General features: G+C 43.1%; 2 protein-coding genes across 4 annotated transcripts; one reads left to right on the forward strand and one right to left on the reverse strand.

The window, feature by feature from the left end:
- Positions 1 to 76: 76 nt before the first annotated feature.
- st6galnac4 (ST6 (alpha-N-acetyl-neuraminyl-2,3-beta-galactosyl-1,3)-N-acetylgalactosaminide alpha-2,6-sialyltransferase 4) lies at positions 77 to 4238 on the reverse strand. 2 transcript variants are annotated; one of them, XM_055873934.1, is made up of 6 exons: positions 3967 to 4238; positions 2876 to 2961; positions 2627 to 2770; positions 1962 to 2371; positions 1682 to 1789; positions 77 to 1436 (listed from the first exon to the last, which is right to left on the reverse strand). In XM_055873934.1, exons 1-6 carry the CDS (start codon positions 4019 to 4021, stop codon positions 1229 to 1231), a joined length of 1011 nt encoding a protein of 336 aa, XP_055729909.1. In that variant the 5' UTR covers positions 4022 to 4238; the 3' UTR covers positions 77 to 1228. The 2 variants fall into 2 exon arrangements, with proteins under 2 accessions (XP_055729909.1, XP_055729910.1); XM_055873935.1 differs by lacking the exon at positions 3967 to 4238 and adding an exon at positions 3277 to 3344.
- Positions 4239 to 4813: 575 nt separating this feature from the next.
- miga2 (mitoguardin 2) lies at positions 4814 to 24264 on the forward strand. Of its 2 annotated transcripts, none has more exons than XM_055873946.1 (15): positions 4814 to 5146; positions 5659 to 6025; positions 6273 to 6483; positions 7267 to 7385; positions 11222 to 11342; positions 12265 to 12431; positions 12747 to 12864; positions 13034 to 13134; positions 13280 to 13389; positions 14137 to 14209; positions 17264 to 17350; positions 17551 to 17649; positions 17992 to 18126; positions 18325 to 18495; positions 18905 to 24264. In XM_055873946.1, exons 2-15 carry the CDS (start codon positions 5930 to 5932, stop codon positions 19115 to 19117), a joined length of 1821 nt encoding a protein of 606 aa, XP_055729921.1. In that variant the 5' UTR covers positions 4814 to 5146; positions 5659 to 5929; the 3' UTR covers positions 19118 to 24264. The 2 variants fall into 2 exon arrangements, with proteins under 2 accessions (XP_055729921.1, XP_055729922.1); XM_055873947.1 differs by having other exon boundaries at positions 4815 to 5146; positions 12265 to 12401.
- The last annotated feature ends 1135 nt before the right edge of the window (positions 24265 to 25399 follow it).

The following is a 25399-nucleotide window of genomic DNA, read 5'->3' on the forward strand; positions in this document are numbered from 1 at the left end:
CCCACATTTCAGCGCCGCAGTGAAAATTATTATTAGGAACTTAATAAATAATTTAGAAAAGACACAAAGGCTAGTATTTGAAAATGTACATAGTTTATTTCAGTGTTGGGAAAACCAGACATCTTCAGAATAAACAAGATAAACATCACAATACTGTAAACATTTATAATACATTTCTTTGGAATCAGACATTAATTCATTTAAAAAGGCAGGTAAAGAGCATTTCATATTTCCTAAAAGAGAGGACTATAGGGATTTTCCATTGAACATGATTGTAGCATTGTCAAGCTTTGTAAATATCATTAAGACCATCAGAATATAAGGCATATCAGACCTTATATAAAAGTAACATTAAACCATTTACATTGTCAAGCAACAACATTTTTGTTTAAAGTCAACATGTGTAAAATGTCAGACAAAAATAGGAAGTTAAAGAAAAAGGCACACTTTTTGGGGATGAGTCTCTACTCATAACATGTCAAATCATTCCATTGGCCTCTGCAAAAACCAATTAAATCAGAAAAAGAGTTCTCTTTGCTATCAGATAGTCACTTTCTCTGATAGTAAATGACCAGCACATTATTACGTTTCAGTGACACTAAATTCATGATTCTTGTTACATTTGAACCATAACATAATAAATATATGTAAAAGTTTGAAATGTTGTTAAGACTAAACTCTGATAGGAAAGCCCAACAATGTTTCATTACATTGAAATACATGGGCATATAGCAGTGAACAGGAAAAAACATAATACGTTGCTGAACATTCAGTCAGTGCATCATAAAAGCTTTAAAAGCATTAAATGACAAAACATTTGATCTTAAAGAGTGCAGAAATGAAAAGGCATAATTATGACAAACAAACAACGAAGGCATCAAGTTTGTTCAAACACAAAAAATATTATTTGATTTGGCATCACTAGACCTACCAATAGCAGTTTTAATTTAATAGTGGTTAGAATACTGTACTTTAGCAATAGGCTAAAGGTCTAAAATTAGAAATATGTGCACTTTGACCAATGTAAAAAAGTTGGCAGTTTGATGCTTGACTATTGAATACAATGTTTTGAACACCATTTAGGCTGTCCGAAATATTATAATTAATACTGCAGCCCCATGAAGGAGTAAGATCATTTGACTCTCATACTGAACAGAATTCCCCCTCAACGGGGTCATACGGGGGTCAGAGGTCAACAAAGATAAAAAAAAGTCACCAGGCACAACACTCAGGGGTCATGTTTCCTTTTCTGCAGGTTCCAGGAAGGGTGTTTGAACTCCACCCTGTGGTGCAAGGCCCACCGGGCATAGATGGCCTTCTCGGTGATGAAGCGATGGCCGCCACGACTTGCGTGCTCGTGCATCCGGTACATGCGGCACTCGTCCATCCGGCTTCCCTCGTAGTAGTGGTAGGGAGCAACACCGTGATCGGAACGGCTTCAGAGAAGCATGAAAGGGGTGTGGTTAATTGTCATACACAGCCAATCAATCCCAATAGCTCTCAGAACAGTGTGGTGTAACACAAAACAGTGTAATATAAGGCAAGTTGATGGCTAGTTCAGGGTTCCTATTTATTTTATTCAAATTTAATTCATCTCAAAACAGAATAAATGTGCTATTACACCAGAATAAATGTGCTATTAGACAGGTAGTTTCCTCCACTTCTTTTTCAAATAACTCACCTGCAGAAGTTATCGTCGATCATCCCATAGACGTGAATACTGTCACACATGTCCATGGCCAGGATCATGGTGAAGAAACCAGTGCTGAGAAAAGCACCTGAATTCATTCTGAAACGGAGAAAACTTATAATAATAAGAATAGCAGCATAACCATCTTGATGGTGTTGATTTTGGCACCAAACTGAAGAAAACAGACTGAAAAAGTAATAAACTACCTGGACTTGACCCTTGTACCCTAATTAACATGACCGCTGAGTGCTTGGCGAGGCCATTGTTTTACCTGTTTTTCCCTGTCTCGTTCTGAAAAACACTGTCACAGTACTGGATCTTCTCCCGAGTCACCATGTACATTTTGACCTGCGGGTACTTCGTGGCCATCTTCATCAAGGCATTAAAAACACGCCCTTTCCCATCCTGCCTCATGTTCCGCTCAGGACCCCAGAACACGTAGGTGGTGTCCGCAGAGTGCCTGAAGTAATAGCTCTCGTTTTTAATCAGCAGTGGAACACTGGTGTGCGATACGACCCTCAGACTGGTTCTGCTCCCTACGTCCCTCTCATAGCCCAGCGTGGGGGCGTTGTTCATGCGGATCACACACCCCATTTGGTCAATCTCCTCTCTGAGACCTGCCCCCTGCATCTGGCCCGAGCTGGACACCAAGGCACACTGGAGGCAGTGCATCTTCAAAAACTGGAGGGAGAGAATGGGCATAAAATCACATGAGGTGAAAATGTATTAATGTGTTTAAATCAACATATAGTTTGTGTTTCTTTCTAGCTGAAGGTGTTCGCAAGTGGAACAAGGCATGGGTTGTGTTCATTAGGCACCAAAAAAATTAAATATAATGAAACAGGGAGGGACTTACCTGGGCTTGACCAATAGAAATGCCAATTTTAATTCTCTGTTGCAAAACACAAAGCAGACCTCTGCAAATCAACAGCTCACCTGATCTCTCCTGCCAGGGGTGATCCTGAGGTATCCTTGGAGACCAATGTTGACCATGCTGTTGGACCCATCTGATCTGGTCATGTGGACGTACCATAACAACACTGACAGTGTTACAATAACTAGACAAATCCAGTGGAACCTCTGTGGACATCAGATGAACAGGCTAAAAAACTGTAGTCAGTGTGCATAGGAAGTAAATGTTACTGTAATAATGATGAGGAGTATGAAAGAAGATGTCATGTTTACCTGAGACTTCATATCCATTAGAGACCTCTGGCCCCGCCCCTGATGGATTTCATCACAATTGGTGGGAAATAAGTTGGGTATCTCACCTGTTGAATAAAAACGTCTACCGTTAATTTGACAACTGATGTTTAATCAATAGCACATTTAAAACCAGTGTAGGGGGTTAACTTCAGTGCGCATCGGTCGAAATGACTGACATGATAACCAATCGAACTGCGTTAGCGAGCTAGTTAACGTTAACTATCATCATGACCAATATTTTGCCATAACATGGTGGCAGCTAATTCAGTGCCCAAAAGGACATCAATTAACAGAAACGTTGACCAAACGAATAACCGACTGTCTGTAATTATTATAATACGTTAACATGGAATACGAAGATACATGTTAAGCTAACTAACCTAGTATTTTCCTTATTGTGAGTGATGGTGTTACTTATATTATGTTCCGTCAGTGAACAGAACCTGAATAGCTTAGTTCCTGATGGTGTACGTCATATTGGACACATTTTATTACTGGAAAGATATTTCAGAGAATGAAAAATGTAACGAATATAATGCAGTAATATAATGATTTAAAAGCATATATCCCCATCTAAAAGTTAATATTATGGAAAACCTCATTATTTCTATCCTTTATTAGAGTTGACTTGCAGAATTATATATAAAAAGGCAAAAAACCCCGCATTTTTATAAGCACAGATGCGTGATACAATCATTGACTTGAACTAGTTATAATTAAGAGGCATTACAGTGTTAGGGGCATACTCTTCAAGACATCCCTTTCATCATACTCCCGAGTGGCGCAGCGGTCTAAAGCACTGCATCTCAGTGCAAGAGGCGACACTACAGTCTCTGGTTCAAATCCAGGCTGTATTACATCCGGCCGTGATTGGGAGACCCATAGAGCTGCGAGCTACCCTGGGTAGGTCGTCATTGTAAGTACGAATTTGTTCTTAACTGACTTGCCTAATTAAATAAATGAGCAGCAGGCACATTATCTTTCTTGGTTGCATCACTAACATTTGTAGCATTTTAACCAACGCTAACCCTAACCTAATTATCCTAACCTGCTACGTTAATTATCCTTACCTGCGGAGTAAGTTTTCCTAACCTGCTCCGAAATGTCAATAGCACTCGCCAGCATGTAATTTCCTAAAAAAAAAGGAAATTAGTTACTTCTGGTTCGTTCAGCCATTCCAAAGGAGAAAATGAATGCGAAAAGAATAGGGGTTGGGGATAAACGCCGAAACTAAGGTTAACGCAGGTTTAGGATATCTCATACGTTTTGTTATATGAGATAATATTAGTCAGTTAGCATGATTTTTATGAATTATGATGTCTTTTATGTGCTTTAAAAAAAACTACATAAATGCTTCAAAATTCACATAAAGCAACGTTAGCTGATGAATATGTCATTACTATTGCTCTCTATTCTGGTTAATTCTGACATAAACTGCCGTTATCCCATCTGATGAATATGGCATTACTATTGCTCTCTATTCTGGTTAATTCTGACATAAACTGCCGTTATCCCATCTAGTCAAAACCCACCACCACCAATACGAACACCAGCACTGGGAACAATTTATGTCCATACACTACACTTAAGACAGGAGTAGATACTTATCTCACAAGACATAAAACAAAAATAGCTTTTTATGCATAGATCCAACTCTGACAACACAATTGTGTGCACAAAACCTATGCTAAACATGTGATTACTTTAATGCTATTGATACATTTTTGGATGAAACGTTTTGACTTTTCACCTAATTTTTGCCATGGAACAAGCAAGAGTCAGGCCCCAATCTTTGATACGATTGGATAGCCAATGTACACCCTCCTCCTTCCTCAATTGTGATTGACCACAACAGGAACGCGCCCGCATATACTCAACATACATTGGTCTTCCATGGTATCAATTACAAATGTGTCCGCCCTGAAGCAAATATCACAGTAGTGTGTGAAATGCGGCGATGAATGTCCTTCTACAGCTCTTTGGATGCGCAATGTGCATTAGTAGCTTTTGGATGTAGTTATTCTATGAATTATTGTGTTAGGTATCTTTTTTTTTTTTATCCATAAAAGGGTTAGCAATCTCTTGAATACACGGTTAGACAGCTTTTACTAGTCCATCGGAGACCGTTGACTGAGTGATCTGACAGCCAGGCCGGATTGTAGACAGCAGTAGCTGTCAGTGCGCGAATCAAAGTTCCTAGCTGGCTAACTAGCATGTTCGGCTAGTGGGGTTGGTCAGCAATCAGGACAGGTTTGTAATATTCCATTCGCAGCCAAAACCGAAGAGACCTTTGATGTTACAAAGCTTATTGTCAAATATGATAACCCTTGAAAGTTGTGAACCTGCAGGAACGGCTTGTCAGCTAGCATGGTGCTAATGCTACTTCGGCGCTAGGCTGTGAGGGTCTCTCTGAGTTAATATTTGGTCAAAGTAAAAAATAACGTTAAACATGTTTAACTTCTAGAGGAAGTCTACTCATATTTAGTTGGTCGTGCTTCTTTGATGCTATGCTGGCTAGTAACTAACGTTAGCTAGCTAGCTAGGAGTGTAACTGCAGCTGTGGTGGTGGCCTGTGCAATGCCTGTGTGTCTACTTCACTCTGTTCTCGATGCTTTTGGGGTGTTACATTATATAGCCTGAGACGATGTTATGCCACAGTTAATTACAGTTCATTACATATTTGTGTAGTAGTCAGATTTAGCTATCACTGATCAATATCACTTCATTGTAGCAATGATGACAACAATTCACATTCCCCCTAGGTTTGCACGGATCGAGAAACATGGTGCCTTTGGAAAAGTGAAGAAGAGCGACGGGGCACCAAAACCAGTGTGGACAGGACTCCGGTACACTGGTTGCGGCTACAGTCTGAAGCTGGACCAGAGGGACCCACCCAGACTCAGAAGTGACTGCCCAATTACGACCAGGCACTGTGCTGGCTGGCTGGCTGGTCTCAGAGCAGAACAGAGAAGGAAGCTCCTTAGGAGGTTGATGTAAAGAGGTTGTTGGAGGCTCTGTGGGCATTCTACTTAAATGTCAATCAGAAGAGCAGAAGGGATGTCCATCGCCCAGGCCTTGGCCATGACTGTGGCTGAGATCCCCGTGTTTCTCTACTCCACCTTTGGGCAGGTAAACAATGTTCCCCAAGACACTTTCAAGTACACTATTGAATATGTTTGTAAGAATCTGCTCCTAAAACATTGCAAATAATGTTGCCCAAAAAACAGCATAAGTTTGTTCTTTATTAGCAAGTAACTGTTATTTGCAATCTCCCCCCCATATTTGACACACAGAAGATACATGTTTGATACATAAGCATGTATGCTTCAAGTTGTTTTAGCTTGTTGTGAATACTCACCCAATCTCTTCCTGTCAGTCCATATTCTCTCAGCTGAAGCTTTCTCCCAGTCTGAAGAAGGTGCTGTTCGCCACAGCTCTGGGGAGTGTAGCCCTGGCCCTCACCGCCCACCACATGAAGAGACGCGGCAGGAAAAGGAAACAGGCAACAGCTGCGAAAGATGAGCAGAAGCAGGTGGGAATACCAGAGGCGTTGATCCGGTCAGGGAGACCGTCATCTCTGAGGAGAGGTGAGTTTCACTTCAATGTGATTACTGGTGGTTTCAATCAGGCTGTGGAATTGGCTCATCATTTTGTTGATGTGTTTGTTGGTTGGCTGATTGACCTCAAGGAAGTAAAACGGGGGCCTCCCGGGTGGGGCAGTGGTCTAGGGCACTGCATTGCAGTGCTAGCTGCGCCACCAGAGTCTCTGGGTTCGCGCCCAGGCTCTGTCGTAGCCGGCCGCGACCGGGAGGTCCGTGGGGCGACGCACAATTGGCATAGCGTCGTCCGGGTTAGGGAGGGTTTGGCCGGTAGGGATTTCCTTGTCTCATCGCGCTCCAGCGACTCCTGTGGCGGGCCGGGCGCAGTGCGCGCTAACCAAGGGGGCCAGGTACACAGTGTTTCCTCCGACACATTGGTGCGGCTGGCTTCCGGGTTGGAGGCGCGCTGTGTTAAGAAGCAGTGTGGCTTGGTTGGGTTGTGCTTCGGAGGACGCGTGGCTTTCAACCTTCGTCTCTCCCGAGCCCGTACGGGAGTTGTAGCGATGAGACAAGATAGTAATTACTAGTGATTGGATACCACGAAAATTGGGGAGAAAATGGGATAATTATTATTATTATTTTTAAAATAGGAAGTAAAACGGATGAAGTCAAGTAAGTTGGCTTGTTGACACGCTGGTGTTTCCATAAGGCTGTGTGGATACTGTATGTGAAAGCTGTTTCAGCATGATCACAGTTAGAATACCAGTTATTAATGTGATCAAAATGCCTTTTTGATAGAAGTGTTAGCTAACAGCCTCGTTTCCGTCCCAGGTGGGCCGTTTCCCGGGCGACAGATGATGAGCCCCAGCACACGGAGCAACGAAACCATGAGCGGCATCTCTTCACTGGCTCCCAGCAAACACTCAAGCTCCTCCCACAGCATAGCCTCTGTACGTTTGACTCTCCTTACTTTCTATCACTCAAATGAAACATTTTTCATATGCGCCGACTATAACTGGGGGGGGGGGGGGTCCTCCCACCTCCCACTTCTCTGCAGATCCTCTCAAGTGCTGTCAGGTTTGATGGAGTGTCGCTCCCCACTATTTTCAGGTCTCTCCAGATGTTAGATTGGGTTCAAATCCGGGCTCTGGCTGGGCATTCAGAGACTTGTCCCGAAGCCACTCCTGCGTTGTCTTGGCTGTGTGCTTAGGGTCGTTGTCCTGTTGGAAGGTGAACCTTTGCCTCCAGTCTGAGGTCCTGAGCACTCCGAAGCAGGTTTTCATCATGGATCTTAGCTCCATTAATCTTTGCCTCGATCCTGACTAGTCTCCCAGTCCCTGCTGGTGAAAAACACCCCCACAGCATGATGCTGCCACCACCATGCTTCACCATAGGGATGGTGCCAGGTTACCTCCAGATGTGATGCTTGGCATTCAGGCCAAATAGTTTAATTTTGGTTTCATTAGACCAGACAAACTTGTTTCTCATGGTCTGAGAGTCTTTAGGTGCCTTTTGGCAAACTCCAAGCGGGCTGTCATGTGCCTTTTACTGAGGAGTGGCTTCCGTTTGGCCACTCTACCATGAAGGCCTGATTGGTGGAGTGCTGCATAGATGGAGAACCTTCCAGAAGGACAACATCTCCAGAGGAACTCTGGAGCTCTGTCAGAGTGACCATCGGGTTCTTGGTCACCTCCCTGACCAAGGCCCTTCTCCCCCGATTGCTCAGTTTGGCCGGGCGGCCAGCTCTAGGAAGAGTCTTGGGGCTTCCAAACTTCTTCCATTTAAGAATGATATGGCCACTGTGTTCTTGGGGACCTTCAATGCTGCAGAACTTTTTTTTTGTACCCTTCCCCAGATCTGTGCCTTTTCACAATCCTGTCTCGGAGCTCTACGGACAATTCCTTTGACCTCATGGCTTGGTTTTTGCTCTGACATGCACTGTCAACTGTTGGACCTTATATAGTCAGGTGTGTGCCTTTCCAAATCATGTCCAATTAATTGAATTTACCACAGGTGGACTCCAATAAAGTTGTAGAAACATCTCAAGGATGATCAATGGAAACAGGATGCACCTGCTCTCAATTTCAAGTTTCATAGCAAATATGAAATGTATATACAGTGGGGAGAACAAGTATTTGATACACTGCCGATTTTGCAGGTTTTCCTACTTACAAAGCATGTAGAGGTCTGTAATTTTTATCATAGTTACACTTCAACTGTGAGAGACGGAATCTAAAATAAAAATCCAGAAAATCACATTGTATGATTTTTAAGTAAATAATTAGCATTTTATTGCATGACATAAGTATTTGATCACCTACCAACCAGTAAGAATTCCGGCTCTCACAGACCTGTTCTCCACTCATTGCCTGTATTAACTGCTCCTGTTTGAACTCGTTACACCTGTCCACACACTCAATCAAACAGACTCCAACCTCTCCACAATGGCCAAGACCAGAGAGCTGTGTAAGGACATCAGGGATAAAATTGTAGACCTGCACAAGGCTGGGATGGGCTACAGGACAATAGGCAAGCAGCTTGGTGAGAAGGCAACAACTGTTGGCGCAATTATTAGAAAATGGAAGAAGTTCAAGATGACGGTCAATCACCCTCGGTCTGGGGCTCCATGCAAGATCTCACTTCGTGGGGCATCAATGATCATGAGGAAGGTGAGGGATCAGCCCAGAACTACACGGCAGGACCTGGTCAATGACCTGAAGAGAGCTGGGACCACAGTCTCAAAGAAAACCATTAGTAACACACTACGCCGTCATTGATTAAAATCCTGCAGCGCACGCAAGGTCCCCCTGCTCAAGCCAGTGCATGTCCAGGCCCATCTGAAGTTTGCCAATGACCATCTGGATGATCCAGAGGAGGAATGGGAGAAGGTCATGTGGTCTGATGAGACAAAAATATAGCTTTTTGGTCTAAACTCCACTCGCCGTGTTTGGAAGAAGAAGAATGAGTACAACCCCAAGAACACCATCCCAACCGTGAAGCATGGAGGTGGAAACATCATTCTTTGGGGATGCTTTTCTGCAAAGGGGACAGGATGACTACACTGTATTGAGGGGAGAATGGATGGGGCCATGTATCGTGAGATCTTGGCCAACAACCTCCTTCCCTCAGTAAGAGCATTGAAGATGGGTCGTGGCTGGGTCTTCCAGCATGACAACGACCCGAAACACACAGCCAGGGCAACTAAGGAGTGACTCCGTAAGAAGCATCTCAAGGTCCTGGAGTGGCCTAGCCAGTCTCCAGACCTGAACCCAAAAGAAAATCTTTGGAGGGAGCTGAAAGTCCGTATTGCCCAGCGACAGCCCCGAAACCTGAAGGATCTGGAGAAGGTCTGTATGGAGGAGTGGGCCAAAATCCCTGCTGCAGTGTGTGCAAACCTGGTCAAGAACTACAGGAAACGTATGATCTCTGTAATTGCAAACAAAGGTTTCTGTACCAAATATTAAGTTCTGCTTTTCTGATGTATCAAATACTTATGTCATGCAATAAAATGCAAATTAATTACTTAAAAATCATACAATGTGGTTTTCTGGATTTTTGTTTTAGATTCTGTCTCTCACAGTTGAAGTGTACCTATGATAAAAATTACAGACCTCTACATGCTTTGTAAGTAGGAAAACCTGCAAAATCGGCAGTGTATCAAATACTTGTTCTCCCCACTGTATATACATTTTCAAAAATTTCTAAACCTGCTTTCGCTTTGTCGTTATGGGGTATTGTGTGTAGATTGCTGAGATTTATCTAATTTTAGAATAAGGCTGTAACATAACAAAATGTGTAAAAAGTCAAGGCGTCTGAATACTTTCCAAAGGAGTACCAGATCAGTGTGCAGAGGTACGAGGTATTTGAGGTAAATATGTACATAAAGGCATGGTACGTGACTAGGCATCAGGATAGAACATAGAGTAAAATAAAGAACAGAGTAGACTCAGCAAATTATGTGTAAAATTGTGTGTCAGTGTGTGTGAATATAAGTATGTGTGTGTGTAGAGTCAGTGTAGATAGCCCGGGTAACCATTTTTAATTGACTATTTAGCAACTTATGTCTAAGAAGATTGGGGGTAGAAGCTGTCTCGGAGCCTGTTGGTCCGAGAGTCGATGATCAGGTGCCAGATGATAGAGTGAACAGTCTATGGCTTGGGTGGCTGTTGTCTTTGGCAATTTTTCGGGCCTTTCTCCGCCTGATATAGAGGTCCTGGATGGCAGGGAGCTCAACCCCAGTGATGTGGATGGGGGCGTACTCTCTCCTTTAGTCCACGATCAGCTTCTTGGTGTTACTGACATTGAGGGAGAGGTCGTTGTCCTGGCACCACACTGCTAAGTCTCTGAGCTCCTCCCTGTAGGCTGTCTTGTTGGTGATCAGGCCTACCACCGTTGTGTCGTCTGCAAACTTAATGATGATGTTGGAGTCGTGCATGGCCACGCAGTCGTGGGTGAACAGGGAGTACAGGAGGGGACTATGCACACGCCCCTAAGTTGAGGGTTCACGTGGCGGATGTATTGTTGCCGACACTCACACCCTAGGCCCGGCCTCTCAGGAAGTTGCAGAGGAAGGTGTTCAGTCCCAGGGTCCCTAGCTTGGTGAGGAACTTGGAGGGAACTACAGTGTTGAACGCTGAGCTATAGTCTTTGAAGAGCATTTTAACATAGTTCATTCTGATTTCACTCTTCTTCAGTAGATCCTTTTACCTCACTTAACTCTTTTTAGATCCTTGTGGTCCATGGCCCCTCAAGATTTCAATTTGTTAATGTCTTTTTGTTGTCACAGATGCGAGTCCCGACTTCTCCGAACCAGTCGGCCAATCCGTCGACTCCCTGGGAGGCAGAGCCTGTGGAGGAGGAGTCGGGAGCCATGGGTGACGCAAATGCAGAGAACCTGTACATCATTGGTAATAATACCCCTTCATGGATTCCCTCAAAGATTCAGCGAAGGGGACTGTACATAGCAAACTGAGACAGTGTTTGGTGTGCTTTTAAATTTTTTGTCATTTAGCAGACGCTCTTATCGAGAACGACTTATAGGAGAAAATAGTGTTACGTGCTTTGCTCAAGGGCAGATTCTTCACCTTGTCGGCTCATGGATTCGAACGAGAAACTTTTCATTTACTGGCCCAACACTCTAAACTCTAATGTAGGCTACCCGCCCACCAATGGGGAAAAGTATTTCTGAAAGTGGAATTAGTTCTTATTTGACATTCAAAATAACTGTTTGGCTCAATGAAAGGGGCTATGAGGACCCTTGGTAGAGGAAGAATAGAAGTGGGACATTGATATAGAGCATCTGACTATGCTGTATTTCTTGCACTGTTTTTCCATTAACACCTGGACAAAGACATCTCTGTAATTCAGCTAGACTCAGTTATCTTTCCTCGACAACCAAACACCTGGGTGGCCTCCCAGCACGTAGATGTCATTATCAAACCAACCTGGCAGGATAGCATTACTCATCCTGTCATTTTACGATGCATCATAATACTAAGGACTGGCATTAAGCTGTGGTTGTGTTCCATTCTCCCTACTGTATTTTCCCCTTATGTACAACCGCTCTCTCCCACTCATGCATGTAAAGAAACACTGGATTGATTTAAGCATCGGCTTTACAAGTGCACTGCACACTTTGGTGGAAAGGGTAAGGAATAGGAACAGACCTTAAGGTCCCCCTCCCCTAGCAGGAACGCTGTTCTTCTTGATTCATTTGTAATTCCTGCTTTTCTGACATTTATCATTCATATATTATTGAAACTGACCTATCCCTTAGCCAAAATCCCAGATGTTCTATGTTGTCCTGATCACATCTCTCCCCTCCCCCAGGCATGGAGCTGTTTGAGGAGGCCCTTCAGAAGTGGGAGCAGGCCCTGAACATCCGGCACCGCACCCACTCCAATGCCTCCAAAGCCAGTACCAGCCTAGCCCTGGAGGGGGCAGCGGCCTGCCCCAACCTGCCCACGGTATGCCACAGAACTATCGCACACTCAACGGTACGGTACACTTTTATTTATCCTTTATTTAACCAGGTGAGTCCCATTTGAGATATGCATCTCATTCTCAACTGAGCCCTGGTCAAGAGCAAGCAGCACTCACAAATCCACCTAACATTACATAAAAAAATCGGAGGGTGGGCTCATTGTAATTGCTAGAGTGGAATTGAATGAGCCCATTGGATTTCTTCCTCCACCAGCCTCTATTTCCTTAAAGATTCAGAGAAAGGATGGGCAACTCCAGCCCAGGTGGGCCACTGTGATTTTGAATTTATCATCTAATGTAGTGATTTTTGTTTGTTTTCATGGTTTCAGTCTGAGTCGCATAACAAGGTCTTTGCCGAGAAGCTAGAGACCCTCCTGCACAGGGCCTACCACCTACAGGAGGACTTTGGCGCCACCATTCCCCCAGATAGCCTGCTGGCAGACTTTGGTAATTAACATGCTACAATAGTGCAAATCTGTTGATTTTTGTTGTTGTTATTAGCATGCAGCTAGTGCAAATATGTTGACAGTAGCTTTAGCATTTAACCATAATGGGTAATTTGGCTTCCATAGTCCTTGTGTTGTGGCTCAGACTGTTTGCTTTGTCGTCCTGTCAGAGAGTGAGGGAACACTCATCCTGCCAAACTTGGAGAGTAGAATGCGTGAAGACGACGCCACTACTATCACTTCTGACGATTCCTTCTTCTCAGCGGCAGAAGTTAGTTTCTCTTTCTCTCTCATTCACTCACCCTATCACGCACGTATTCTCTCTCCCTCACACACACAATCTCTCTCATATGACTATCATGTATCCTATTATGATCTTGTGTTGAGCATTGTGCCTCTCCCTCTTTACTCTGCAGCTGTTTGACAACCTGTCTCTGGAGGTGTGTCAGCCTCTGAGGCCCGCTGCTCTTTACGACGAGGCTTTGTCACTGGTCCAGGATGGCAGCGTGCCCTGTCGAGAGCTCCGGTAAGGACTAGCTAAGTACTGGACCTGGGTTAAAATAGTATCAGTATTGGGCCTCCCGGGTGGCGCAGTGGTCTAGGGCACTGCATCGCTGCGCCACCAGAGTCTCTGGGTTCGCGCCCAGGCTCTGTCGCAGCCGGCCGCGACCGGGAGGTCCGTAATTGGCCTAGCGTCGTCCGGTTTAGGGAGGGTTTGGCCGGTGGGGATATCCTTGTCTCATCGCGCTCCAGCGACTCCTGTGGCGGGCCGGGCGCAGTGCGTGCTAACCAAGGGGGCCAGGTGCACGGTGTTTCCTCAGACACATTCTGAGGAATGCGGCTGGCTTCCGGGTTGGAGGCGCGCTGTGTTAAGAAGCAGTGCGGCTTGGTTGGGTTGTGCTTTGGAGGACGCATGGCTTTGGAGGACGCATGGCGACCTTCGTCTCTCCCGAGCCCGTACGGGAGTTGTAGCGATGAGACAAGATAGTAATTACTAGCGATTGGATACCACAAATTGTGGAGAAAAGGGAGTAATTTATTTTTTTCCCAAAAAAAAATAGTAGCAGTATTTTTTTGAGGGCTTGATTGAGTGCCAGGTTTGGGGTTTGTACTTTTTGGACTATTCCATAGATTCCATTGCGCCAGCGAAGATCAATCAGCTCTAAGTATTTGGAAGAAAACAAATACTACTATTTGTTTAGTTTTACTCACAACCATATTTCCGTTAAATGCATTTCTGATTTCCATCTTTTTCCCCCTTTCCGTCCCTCAGAACTGAGCTGCTAGAATGCTACGGCGACCAAGACTTCCTAGCCAAGCTCCACTGTGTGAGACAAGCCTTCCAGGTCTGAAAACCTTACTGAAGATGACTTATTGGTACAGTTGAAGTCGGAAGTTTACATACACCTTAGCCAAATACATTTAAACTCAGTTTTTCACAATTCCTGACATTTAATCCGAGTAGAAATTCCCTTTCTTAGGTCAGTTAGGATCACCACTTTATGTTAAGAATGTGAAATGTCAGAATAATAGTAGAGAGAATTATTTCTTTCATCGCATTCCCAGTGGGTCAGAAGTTTACATACACTCAATTAGTATTTGGTAGCGTTGCCTTTAAATTGTTTAACTGGGTCAAACATTTTGGGTGGCCTTCCACAAGCTTCCCACAATAAGTTGGGTGAATTTTGGCCCATTCCTCCTGACAGAGCTGGTGTAACTGAGTCAGGTTTGTAGGCCACCTTGCTCGCACACACTTTTCCAGTTCTGCCCACAAATTTTCGATGGGATTGAGGTCAGGGCTTTGTGATGGCCACTCCAATACCTTGACTTTGTTGTCCTTAAGCCATTTGCCACAACTTTGGAAGTATGCTTGGGGTCATTGTCTATTTGGAAGACCCATTTGTGACCAAGTTTTAACCTCCTGACTGATGTCTTGAGATGTTGCTTCAATATATCCACATAATTGTCCTTCCTCATGATGCCATCTATTTTGTGAAGTGCACCAGTCCCTCCTGCAGCAAAGCACCCCCACAACATGATGCTGCAAGCATCACACTTTTTCCTCCAAATATAACGATGGTCATTATGGCCAAACAGTTCTATTTTTGTTTCATCAGACCAGAGGACATTTCTCCAAAAAGTACGATCTTTGTCCCCGTGTGCAGTTGCAAACCGTAGTCTGGCTTTTTTATGGCGGTTTTGGAGCAGTGGCTTCTTCCTTGCTGAGCGGCCTTTCAGGTTATGTCGATATAGGACTCGTTTTACTGTGGATATAGATACTTTTGTACCTGTTCCCTCCGGCTTCTTCACAAGGTCCTTTGCTGTTGTTCTGCGATTGATTTGCACTTTTCGAACCAAAGTACGTTCATCTCTAGGAGACAGAACGCGTCTCCTTCCTGAGCGGTATGACTGCTGCGTGGTCCCATGGTGTTTATACTTGCGTACTATTGTTTGTACAGATGAACGTGGTACCTTCAGGCATTTGGAAATTGCTCCCAAGGATGATGATTTTTTTTCTGATGTCTTGGCTGATTTCTTTTGATTTTCCCATGATGAGGCACTGAGTTTGAAGGTAGGCCTTGAAATGCATCCACAGGTGCACCTCCAATTGACTAAAGTTTTGTCAATTAGCCTATTAGAAGCTTCTAAAGCCATGACATTTTCTGGAATTTTCCAAGCTGTTTAAAGGCACAGTCAACTTTGTATGTAAACTTCTGACCCACTGGAATTGTGATAGTGAAATAATCTGTCTGTAAACAATTGTTGGAAAAATGACTTGTCATGCACAAAGTAGATGTCCTAACCAACTTGCCAAAACTATAGTTAGTTAACCTTTCTCGCCCCGGGGTTCCGCTAGCGGAACACCCACAACATTCCGCTGCCTTCGCAGAGCGCGAAATTCCAAAATATTTTTTTGAAATATTTAACTTCCACACATTAACAAGTCCAATACAGCAAATGAAATGTGAATCCAGCCAACATGTCCGATTTAAAAAAAATGTTTTACAGCGAAGACACAATATATATTTATATTAGCTCACCACAATAGCCAAACACACAACGCCATTTATTCACCGCCAACATAGCTTTCACAAAACCCACAAATAGAGATAAAATTAATCACTAACCTTTGAACAACTTCATCAGATGACAGTCTTATAACATCATGTTATACAATACATTTATGTTTTGTTTGAAAATGTGCATATTTAGAGGTACAAATTGTGAATACGTAGCCATAATGCACCAAATTGTCCGGAGATATTTTGGACAGTCACGTAATCTAACCAAAAAACTCATCATAAACTTTACTAAAAAATACATGTTGTACAGCAAATGAAAGATACACTGGTTGTTAATGCAACCGCTGTGTTAGATTTTAAAAAATAACTTTAGTACAACCTACAGCATGCAATATTGTGAGACAGCGCCCAACAATTCTCCGCCTTGTTGGAGCCAACACAAACCACAAAAATACGAAATAACATCATAAATATTCTCTTACAGTTGATGATCTTCCATCAATCAGAATGTTGTGCAAGGAGTTCTAGTTCCAGAATAAATCGTTGTTTTGTTTAGAATGTCCAATTCTTCTGTCAAATTAGCAACTTTGGCTAGCCATGTGGAGGGCACATGTCCAAGAACTCTTAGCGCATGGAACGAAAAATTCCAAAAGTCCCAATAAACTTCGAATAAACTGGTCAAACTCGGTTGAAAATCCAACTTTATGATGTTTTTCTCATATGTATCCAATAAAATCAGAGCCGGAGCATTTCGTCGTGTATACCTAACGCATTTCAGAAGACAATGTGAGGTTCCCTAGTGCGCAGTTGAATACTGCCAATAGAGCGGACCTGTCACTCCAAGCTCTCATTCGGTCTCACATCAAGCTAGACACCCCATTCAACATCCTACTGCCTGTTGACATCTAGTGGAAGGCGTATGAAGTGCATACAGATCCATAAATATAAGCCAGTTGAATAGGCAGGCCCTGACACAGAGCCCCATTTTCAGAATTTTCACTTCCTGTTTGGAAGTTTGCTGCCGAATTAGTTCTGTTTTACTCACAGATATAATTCAAACCGTTTTAGAAACTTCAGAGTGTTTTCTATCCAATAGTAATAATAATATGCGAATTGTATGATCTAGAACAGAGTACGAGGCCGTTTAATTTGGGCACAATTTTTTCCCAAAGTGAAAATAGCGCCCCCTATTCACTAACAGGTTAACAAGAAATTTGTGGAGTGGTTGAAAAACAAGTTTTAATGACCCCAACCTAAGTGTATGTAAACTTCCGACTTCAACTGTATATGGATAATGTCTCTATGGATTTGATGTGACTAAGATGGGTCATCTTTGCTGAAGTCCACAGTGGTCAGTGGCTGTTGTTGTTTTGACAGGTTTTGTTGCTGGACGAAACTCACCGGACGTTCTTCATGGAGACCGGCAAGCAGATGATCACAGGACTCATGACCAAGGCAAACAAGGTGGCAACACTAACCTAGACAATACAATGTAACTTTATTGTCCGTTGACATGGATTTTTTTTTTCTTACACCGGACAGACCGTACACTGGATAGACTGCTCCTCACCAACACTCTTCTTCTCTATGAACATGTTACTTTGTAATGAACTCCTCTGATTGGCTTTTTTATTGAGTTGGTTGTGTTCCTGTTTCACCTGTAGAGTCCCAAAGCCTTCCTGGAAACCTATGAGGACATGCTTCTCTACACCCAGAGAGAGGAGACCTGGCCAGTCAGCAGAATGGAACTAGAGGGGCGAGGGGTGAGACTATTTTCCTTTTTTTCCCCAAACATGAATTAAAGTGTTTGTAGAGATTCTGGTGATTCTTTTAAGGTATTGTAGGAAGAATCAGTGTCTATAAATCACTCTGGATAGACTGACTTTAGTGTCTGACAACTCATGAACTCTCACATTTTACATGTGGCTTGAAGCTGGGCCATATTCATTGCAAACCAAACAGACTGATACAGGTAGACTACCATTTTTTTCTTCTACCAGTAAGAAAAACTCTTGTTTTTCTATGGTGTGCCCTGATGAATAAATGACCTATTTGTGTTTTAAAGTTCCTGACCTCGTATGATCTATGACCATGACCTTTACCAGGTGGTGGTTATGAATTTCTTTGACATCGTGCTGGACTTCATCCTGATGGATGCCTTTGATGACCTGGAGAGCCCGCCCTCGTCCGTTGTGGCAGTGCTCAGGAACCGTTGGCTCTCTGACAGCTTCAAGGAGACAGTGAGACAGACACCAACAATCCTATAGTCAACATGATCTTGTGATACTAGCTGTTACAACTGCAATACAAACACAACAAGCATTACACAGCATAAATATAGTTACACAGGCAGACATGAAAAACAGGGTCTATTGCATTCACTGCAACTATACCATTGGTTAAAATGTAATAAACCATACTTTGTGTGTGTTTCTCAGGCTCTGGCTACTGCGTGCTGGTCCGTTCTGAAGGCCAAGCGGCGTCTGTTGATGGTTCCAGATGGCTTCATCTCCCACTTCTACGCCATATCAGAACAGGTCAGCCCCGTACTGGCCTTTGGCTTCCTGGGGCCGCGACAGCACCTCAGTGAGGTGTGCACCATCTTCAAAGTGAGAATTTTAACCCTAACTTTTCGTCTCCAATTTACTACTAGCAGTATTTAGAGGTCACACGTCACCACTTTTTTATTTTCTACTAATTTACTTTTTTTTTTACACGTGTGTCTCTGTCGGCGTCCTTCCTTCGTCTGTCCTTTTTACCTTACATCACCAGTTTAATCACGCTGATCTCTACGATGCCTTAATCTCTCATATCATAATCCCTGTAGACAGTCTACCGAGTGACCTACCCAGTCTACCTAAATTCGACAAAGATTTTCAGGAGGGAAATTAATGTGGAAAACGAAGTTAGATTTTTCTTAAATAAATCTGCAAAATGACATCTCTTATGAGGACATTCCTCACCAATGTACTGAACTCAGTATTGGCTTATTTCTCTTTTTCTCTTCTCCTTCCCCAGCAACAAATAGTGCAGTACCTGAAAGATATGTTTGACCACGACAAGGTGCGCTTCACCTCGGCCCAGTCGTTAGCCGAGGACATCCTGAGCCTGTCCCATCGCCGCAGTGACATCCTGCTGGGCTACCTGGGCATTGACAGCCTGCTGGAGCCCAATGGAACTCTACCCCAAGGAGACACAGAACCGGGCCCCAGCCCCTCCAACCACCACTGAGACATGGGTAGAGTTCATTAGGGATGTTATGAAACGGGGAGGTACTACATGAATTTGTCCAATAAGAACATTGATTTTCATTTTCAGTTAGAAAGTGGTTTGCTACTGTGTGGCATAATGAATATGACCCTGTATCTGACTTAGCTGGGCTGGAATGGACTGGGTTGGTCAAAGCCGGACTTAACAGGGAAGATTTAGGAGGGTTGTTCTTCACATGCTTGAACTGCAGCATCACCCAGTCAGTCTGTGGTACTGCACCCTAAACATAACAGCCACCAATCGAACAGAACCCTACTTGTGTTGGACCTTACGTGAAAGAGGGATGTTTTTGTTCTAGCTCTCCCCTTACATTTTATCATCTGAGTTGAATCTGGAGTTGTATATCAGTCAATACTAGTAATCCCTTTTTCCCAATGTGTGAAGAACCAACAACCAACCGGCAAGAAAATGTTTGTTGTGTCTATGTAATGGATGAACTGTAAGTGTGTGTTCTGAGGGAGGGGATCCGAACCAATCCCCTCTTTATTATCCCGACACCCTTGGCCAATTTGAAGGCGTGCCCTGAGACGTGATGTCATAGTCTGCTGCAGGACTTGTTGCTTCCGTCTTCTCTCTCCATTGATTGATCATCCATTTCATTTATCGTATTTATTCCAATCGTGTTAGGCGCCGTATTGATGAAAAAAAGCGCCTATTCATTCAAGAGAATGTGTAATACAAATGTCTAATACTGTACGTAAGGTCAGGCAGGGCATTGGACAGTCATCAACTTGTATGTACAGAAAAAGTGCACCGATATTCCTATCTTGTCCTCATACTTGAAATGGACAGTATCGAGGTACTGTGGGGGTAAAAAAAATGCCAAGCAGGGGGATACCACCCCAGAAATTCTAATAATATACTGTAGCATATACCTGTGACAAACTGACGTGTGACAATGCAGGCTGAATTTAAGTTACGCTTGGAGAACAGGAAATACACTACCGTTCAAAAGTTTGGGGTCACTTAATGTCCTTTATTTGTTTCCATTAAAATAACATCAAATTGATCCGAAATACAGTGTAGACATTAATGTTGTAAATAACTATTGTAGCTGGAAACGGCTGTTTTTTATTGGAATATGTACATAGTTGTACAGAGGCCCATTATCAGCAACCATCACTCCTGTGTTCCAATGGCATGTTGTTAGCTAATCCAAGTTTATTATTTTAAAAGGCTAATTGATCATTAGAAAAACCCTTTTGCAATTATGTTAGCACAGCTGAAAACTGTTATGATTTAAAGAAGGAATAAAACTGGCCTTCTTTAGACTAGTTGAATATCTGGAGCATCAGCATTTGTGGGTTAGATTACAGGCTCAACAGTGAAGAGGCGACTCCGTGATGCTTGCCTTCTCGGTAGAGTTCCTCTGTTCAGTGTCTGTGTTCTTTTGCCCATCTTAATCTGGCCAATAAAAGTCTGAGATATGGCTTTTTCTTTGCCACTCTGCCTAGAAGGCTTGCATCCCGGAGTCGCCTCTACACTGTTGACGTTGAGACTGGTGTTTTGCGGGTACTATTTAATGAAGCTGCCAGTTGAGGACTTGTGCAGCGTCTGTTTCTCAAACTAGACACAAATGTACTTGTCCTCTTGCTCAGTTGTGCACCGGGGCCTCCCACTCTTTCTATTCTGGTTAGAGACAGTTTGTGCTGTTCTGTGGGAGTAGTACAGGGCACTGTCTGAGATCTTCAGTTTCTTGGCAATTTCTCGATTGGAATAGCCTTCATTTCTCAGAACAAGAATAGGCTGACGAGTTTCAGAATAAAGTTCTTTTTTTCTGGCCATCTTTGTTTCTGGACAAAATCAGTAATCGAATCCACAAATTCTGATGCTCCAGATACTCAACTAGTCTAAAGAAGGTCAGTTTTATTGCTTCTTTAATCAGGACAAGTTTTCAGCTGTGCTAACATAATTGCTAAAGTTATTATTATTTATTTTTTTACCCCTTTTGCTCCCCAATTTCGTGGTATCCAATTATTAGTCGTTACTGTCTTGTCTCATCGCTACAACTCCCGTACGGGCTCGGGAGAGACGAAGGTCGAGAGCCATGCGTCCTCCCGAAACACAACCCAACCAAGCTGCACTGCTTCTTAAACACAGCGCGCATCCAACCCGGAAGCCAGCCGCACCAATGTGTCAGAGGAAACACCGTACAACTAGCGACCTGGTCAGCGTGCACTGCGCCCGGCCCGCCACAGGAGTCGCTAGTGCGCGATGAGACAAGGATATCCCTACCGGCCAAACCCTCCCTAACCCAGACGACGCTAGGCCAATTGTGCGTCGCCCCATGGACCTCCCGGTCGCGGCCGGCTGCGACAGAGCCTGGGCTCGAACCCAGAGTCTCTGGTGGCACAGCGATGCAGTGCCTTAGACCACTGCGCCACCCGGGAGGCCGCTAACAGGTTTTCTAATGACCAATTAGCCTTTTAAAATTATAAACTTGGATTGCCATTAAAACATAGCAGTTGCTGATAATGGGCCTCTGTACGCCTATGTAGATATTCCATAAAAAATAGGCTGTTTCCAGCTACAATAGTTATTTACAACATTAACAATGTCTACACTGTATTTCTGATCAAAATAATGTTATTTTAATGGACATATAAATGAGGACATTTCTAAGTGACCCCAAACTTTTGAATGGTGGTGTAGGATATCATGAACTGCTTTGTCAGTTCTGATGATTGTTGTCGAGTTGGGTGTGTCTGCATGAGTGTGAGTTTCCAATCGAGTGAAATTCTTATTGTCTGTAATCACGCTTTGTCTGTAAGAAACAGTGATACCGGTATGTACCGCACCTAACGGAGCAGGATGAGATGTGGTCTATTCAGTACATTTCTGCTGTTTTTGAGAAAAGCATTGTTTCTGAATAGCGCTTCCCACTACTAATATTCCCACATGCCCTCTGCTCTCAACAAAAGACAGGAGCGATACTACTTTACATGTTTGAATTCACAGCTACCTTGTACTGTGCGCTGTCACACATTTTGTTAAAATGGGTTTTGTCAATGTACATTCAAATTTTGTGGTATAGTATGCGGTTATTGTGATCTTGATATAAGAGTTCAGTATATTGCAGCTGTGTATTCAGAATCGGCTTTGGGGCTGTCTTGTTAGCCTGGAATCCAAACTGTGAAATCTACAAATATATACAAAAGTATGTGGACACACCTTCAAATTAGTGGATTTGGCTATTTTAACCACACTCGTTGCTAACCGGTGTATAAAATCGAGCACACAGCCATGCAATCTCCATAGACAAAAATTGGCAGTAGAATGGCCCATACGGAAGAGCTCCGTGACTTTCAATGTGGCACTCTCCTAGGATGCCACCTTTTCAACAAGTCAGTTCGTCAGATTTCTGCCCTGCTCGTGCTGCCCTGGTCAATTGCAAGTGCTGTTATTGTGGAGTGGAAATGTCTAGGAGCAACAACTGCTCAGCCGAGAAGTAGTAGGCCACACAAGCTCACAGAACGGGTCCGGCGAGTGCTAAAGTGCGTAAAAGTAGTCTGTCCTCGGTTGGAATGAGATGTTCGAGCATGTAGTGTATATTGGTGAAGTGAAACGATGATGAAAAGGAACATATCACTTTGGATTCCAGGCTTCTAATTGGCTCATTCATCCCTCCTCTTCTTCCCCGGATCTTTGCTGTAAATGAGAATGTGGTCTCAGTCAACTTACCTGGTAAAAGAACAGTTAAATAAAAGTCCTTTCTGTTATATCAAACTTGAAGCCTAACTTAAAATTACCTATTACTGTTTTTGGAGCTTTTCTAGTAACCAGTAGAGTTGAAACTGTCTTTTTTTTGGCACATGAAAGATCCTTCCTTTGCACTTTATTGGAAAAAATAAATTTAAACGCTCTTAACCCTTTATTTTTTTTAATCAATAGTTGGATAACGCGGTTGAGGCATAGGTCATTGGTAGGCCTAGTTTTAAAATGATATTGCGCAATGAAAAGTACTGATGTTATTGTATATATTTAACATGTGTAAATGATAGCAAGGTTGAGGCTTTTTCCCTAGAAATGGCATTATTGGATACCCATTGTAAGATTGGCAGACATTGTGCCAGACAATGTATTAGATTGAATTCTTGGTTTTTGTACATGTGATTTGTTGGTCTAATTTGGGCAAGTTCTCTCTGACCTAGATTTGAATCAGATATTTCTATTGCGTTACTCGAATCAATTGAGTGACAAATGAAAACTGTCCTGCCTATTTTGGGTTCTCCTATGCTCCAATTACTATGAAATGTATATGAATCGATCAATACTTATCACATCCCAATGGGAGATTAATGCAATAGTTATGCGTTACTGCTCAGATACCCAAATGGTGGCCTTTGGGTTGTGAGATTAGTTTACTTCTCGGTTGAACCAACAATAGATCTATATGTAGTATCAGAATCGCACTATCCTCAGCAGCCTTTGCATGTGGACTCTCGTCATACCTGTACTGCTGTTTGCGTCTTGTTAATGTGTCCCATCAGTCAGCATAGTGTTGGATTGCATTAGATGCCCTGTGACTTCCTTTTAATAATCTTAATTACCAGTAATTGTGGTATCAAAACTAGGAAAATGTCAACGCAGATTTAGTGAACGATTAACTGCTTAACACTTTACTCTACTGTATGGATTATACTTCAACTTCAAAATTCAGCTGTAGGAACTCTTATGTAAGCTGATGAGACAGGCCAGTTAACTCTTTGCTTATTCAATCTCTTAAGTCTGCATTGAGACATTAGTAGGTTTATGATTTCAAAATGGCCAAAGGAGAAAACTGAGTAAGACGTTTAAGTATGAAATTACTTGTTGTACACTAGAAGTGTCCTATTCATGCCTTTTGTGTCTTTTATTGTTGTGAAATTACAATGCCAGCACAAACTGAACGTTTTAGAATCTGCATATTTTTTGTTTTTTCTTATTAAAATGTATCAATTAGACTTTTCCCTATCAAATGAAAGTTGTGACTGTCTTTGGATTTTGGCATTGCATCACCTAAGAGATCCCTCAAGACATTAGTCAAGTGTGAATGGCAATTCTACTTCCAAATTTCTTTGCGATAGCCTTTTGTACTGTACATTAAAGTATGGGGTCAGACATTTTAAGGATATCAAAGTTTGTCATGTGTGCCGATTACAACAGGTGTAGAGACCTTACAGTGAAATGCTTACTTAGACTCTAACCAACAGTACAAAAAAGGTATTAGGTGAACAATAGGTAAGTAAAGAAATAGAAACAGTAAAAAATACAATAACAGTAGCGAGGCTACATACAGACACTGGTTAGTCAGGCTGATTGAGGTAGTATGTACATGTAGATATGGTCAAAGTGACTGCATATATGATAAACGGAGAGTAGCAGCAATGTAAAAGAGGGGTTGGGGGAGGCACAGAATGCAAATAGTCCGGGTAGCCATTTGATTACCTGTTCAGGAGTCTTACGGCTTGGGGGTAAAAACTGTTGAGAAGCCCTTTTGTCCTAGACTTGGCACTCCGGTACCGCTTGCCATGCGGTAGTAGAGAGAACAGTCTATGGCTGGGGTCTTTGACAATTTTTAGGGCCTTCCTCTGACGCTGCCTGGTGTAGAGGTCCTGGATGGCAGGCAGTTTAGCCCCAGTGATGTACTGGGCCGTACGCACTACCCACTGTAGTGCCTTGCGGTCGGAGACTGAGCAATTGCTGTACCAGGCAGTGATGCAACCAGTCAGGATGCTCTCATGTTGCAGCTGTAGAACCTTTTGAGGATCTGAGGACCCATGCCAAATCTTTTTAGTTTCCTGAGGGGGAATAGGCTTTGTCATGCCCTCTTCACGACTGGCCTGGTGTGTTTGGACCATTCTAGTTGTGGACAGTAGCTAAATATACTGAACAAAAATATAAATGCAACGTGTGAAGTATTGGTCCCATGTTTCATGAGCTGAAACAAAATCACAGACATTTTACATATGCACAAAAGGTGTATTTCTCTTAAATATTGTGCACAATTTTGTTTACACGCTTGTTAGCAAGCATTTCTCCTTTGCTAAGATAATCCATCCACCTGACAAGAGGCTGATTAAACAGCATGATCATTACACAGGTGCACATTGGTTTGGGGATTAATAAAACGCCACTCAAAAATGTGCAGATGTCTCAAGTTTTGAGGAAGCCTGCAATTGGCATGCTGACTGCAAGAATGGCCCACGGAGCTGTTGCCAGATAATTTAATTTTAATTTCTCTACCATAATTGCCTCCAACGT

Source organism: Salvelinus fontinalis, chromosome 21, assembly GCF_029448725.1.
Source record: "Salvelinus fontinalis isolate EN_2023a chromosome 21, ASM2944872v1, whole genome shotgun sequence".
In the NCBI taxonomy this organism is placed as follows: Eukaryota; Metazoa; Chordata; class Actinopteri; order Salmoniformes; family Salmonidae; genus Salvelinus; species Salvelinus fontinalis.

Bases quoted from the DNA above. Each gene is read 5' to 3' on its own strand.
- st6galnac4 (XM_055873934.1), bottom strand. From the start codon at position 4,021: ATGCTGGCGAGTGCTATTGACATTTCGGAGCAGGTTAGGAAAACTTAC. The intron at 2,771-2,875 runs GTAAACATGACA...TGATGTCCACAG, and splicing joins TAATGGATATGAAGTCTCAG to AGGTTCCACTGGATTTGTCT. The intron at 1,437-1,681 runs GTGAGTTATTTG...GCTTCTCTGAAG, and splicing joins ATCGACGATAACTTCTGCAG to CCGTTCCGATCACGGTGTTG.
- miga2 (XM_055873946.1), top strand. From the start codon at position 5,930: ATGTCAATCAGAAGAGCAGAAGGGATGTCCATCGCCCAGGCCTTGGCC. The intron at 6,026-6,272 runs GTAAACAATGTT...TCTTCCTGTCAG, and splicing joins TCTACTCCACCTTTGGGCAG to TCCATATTCTCTCAGCTGAA. The intron at 13,390-14,136 runs GTAAGGACTAGC...TCCGTCCCTCAG, and splicing joins GTGCCCTGTCGAGAGCTCCG to AACTGAGCTGCTAGAATGCT.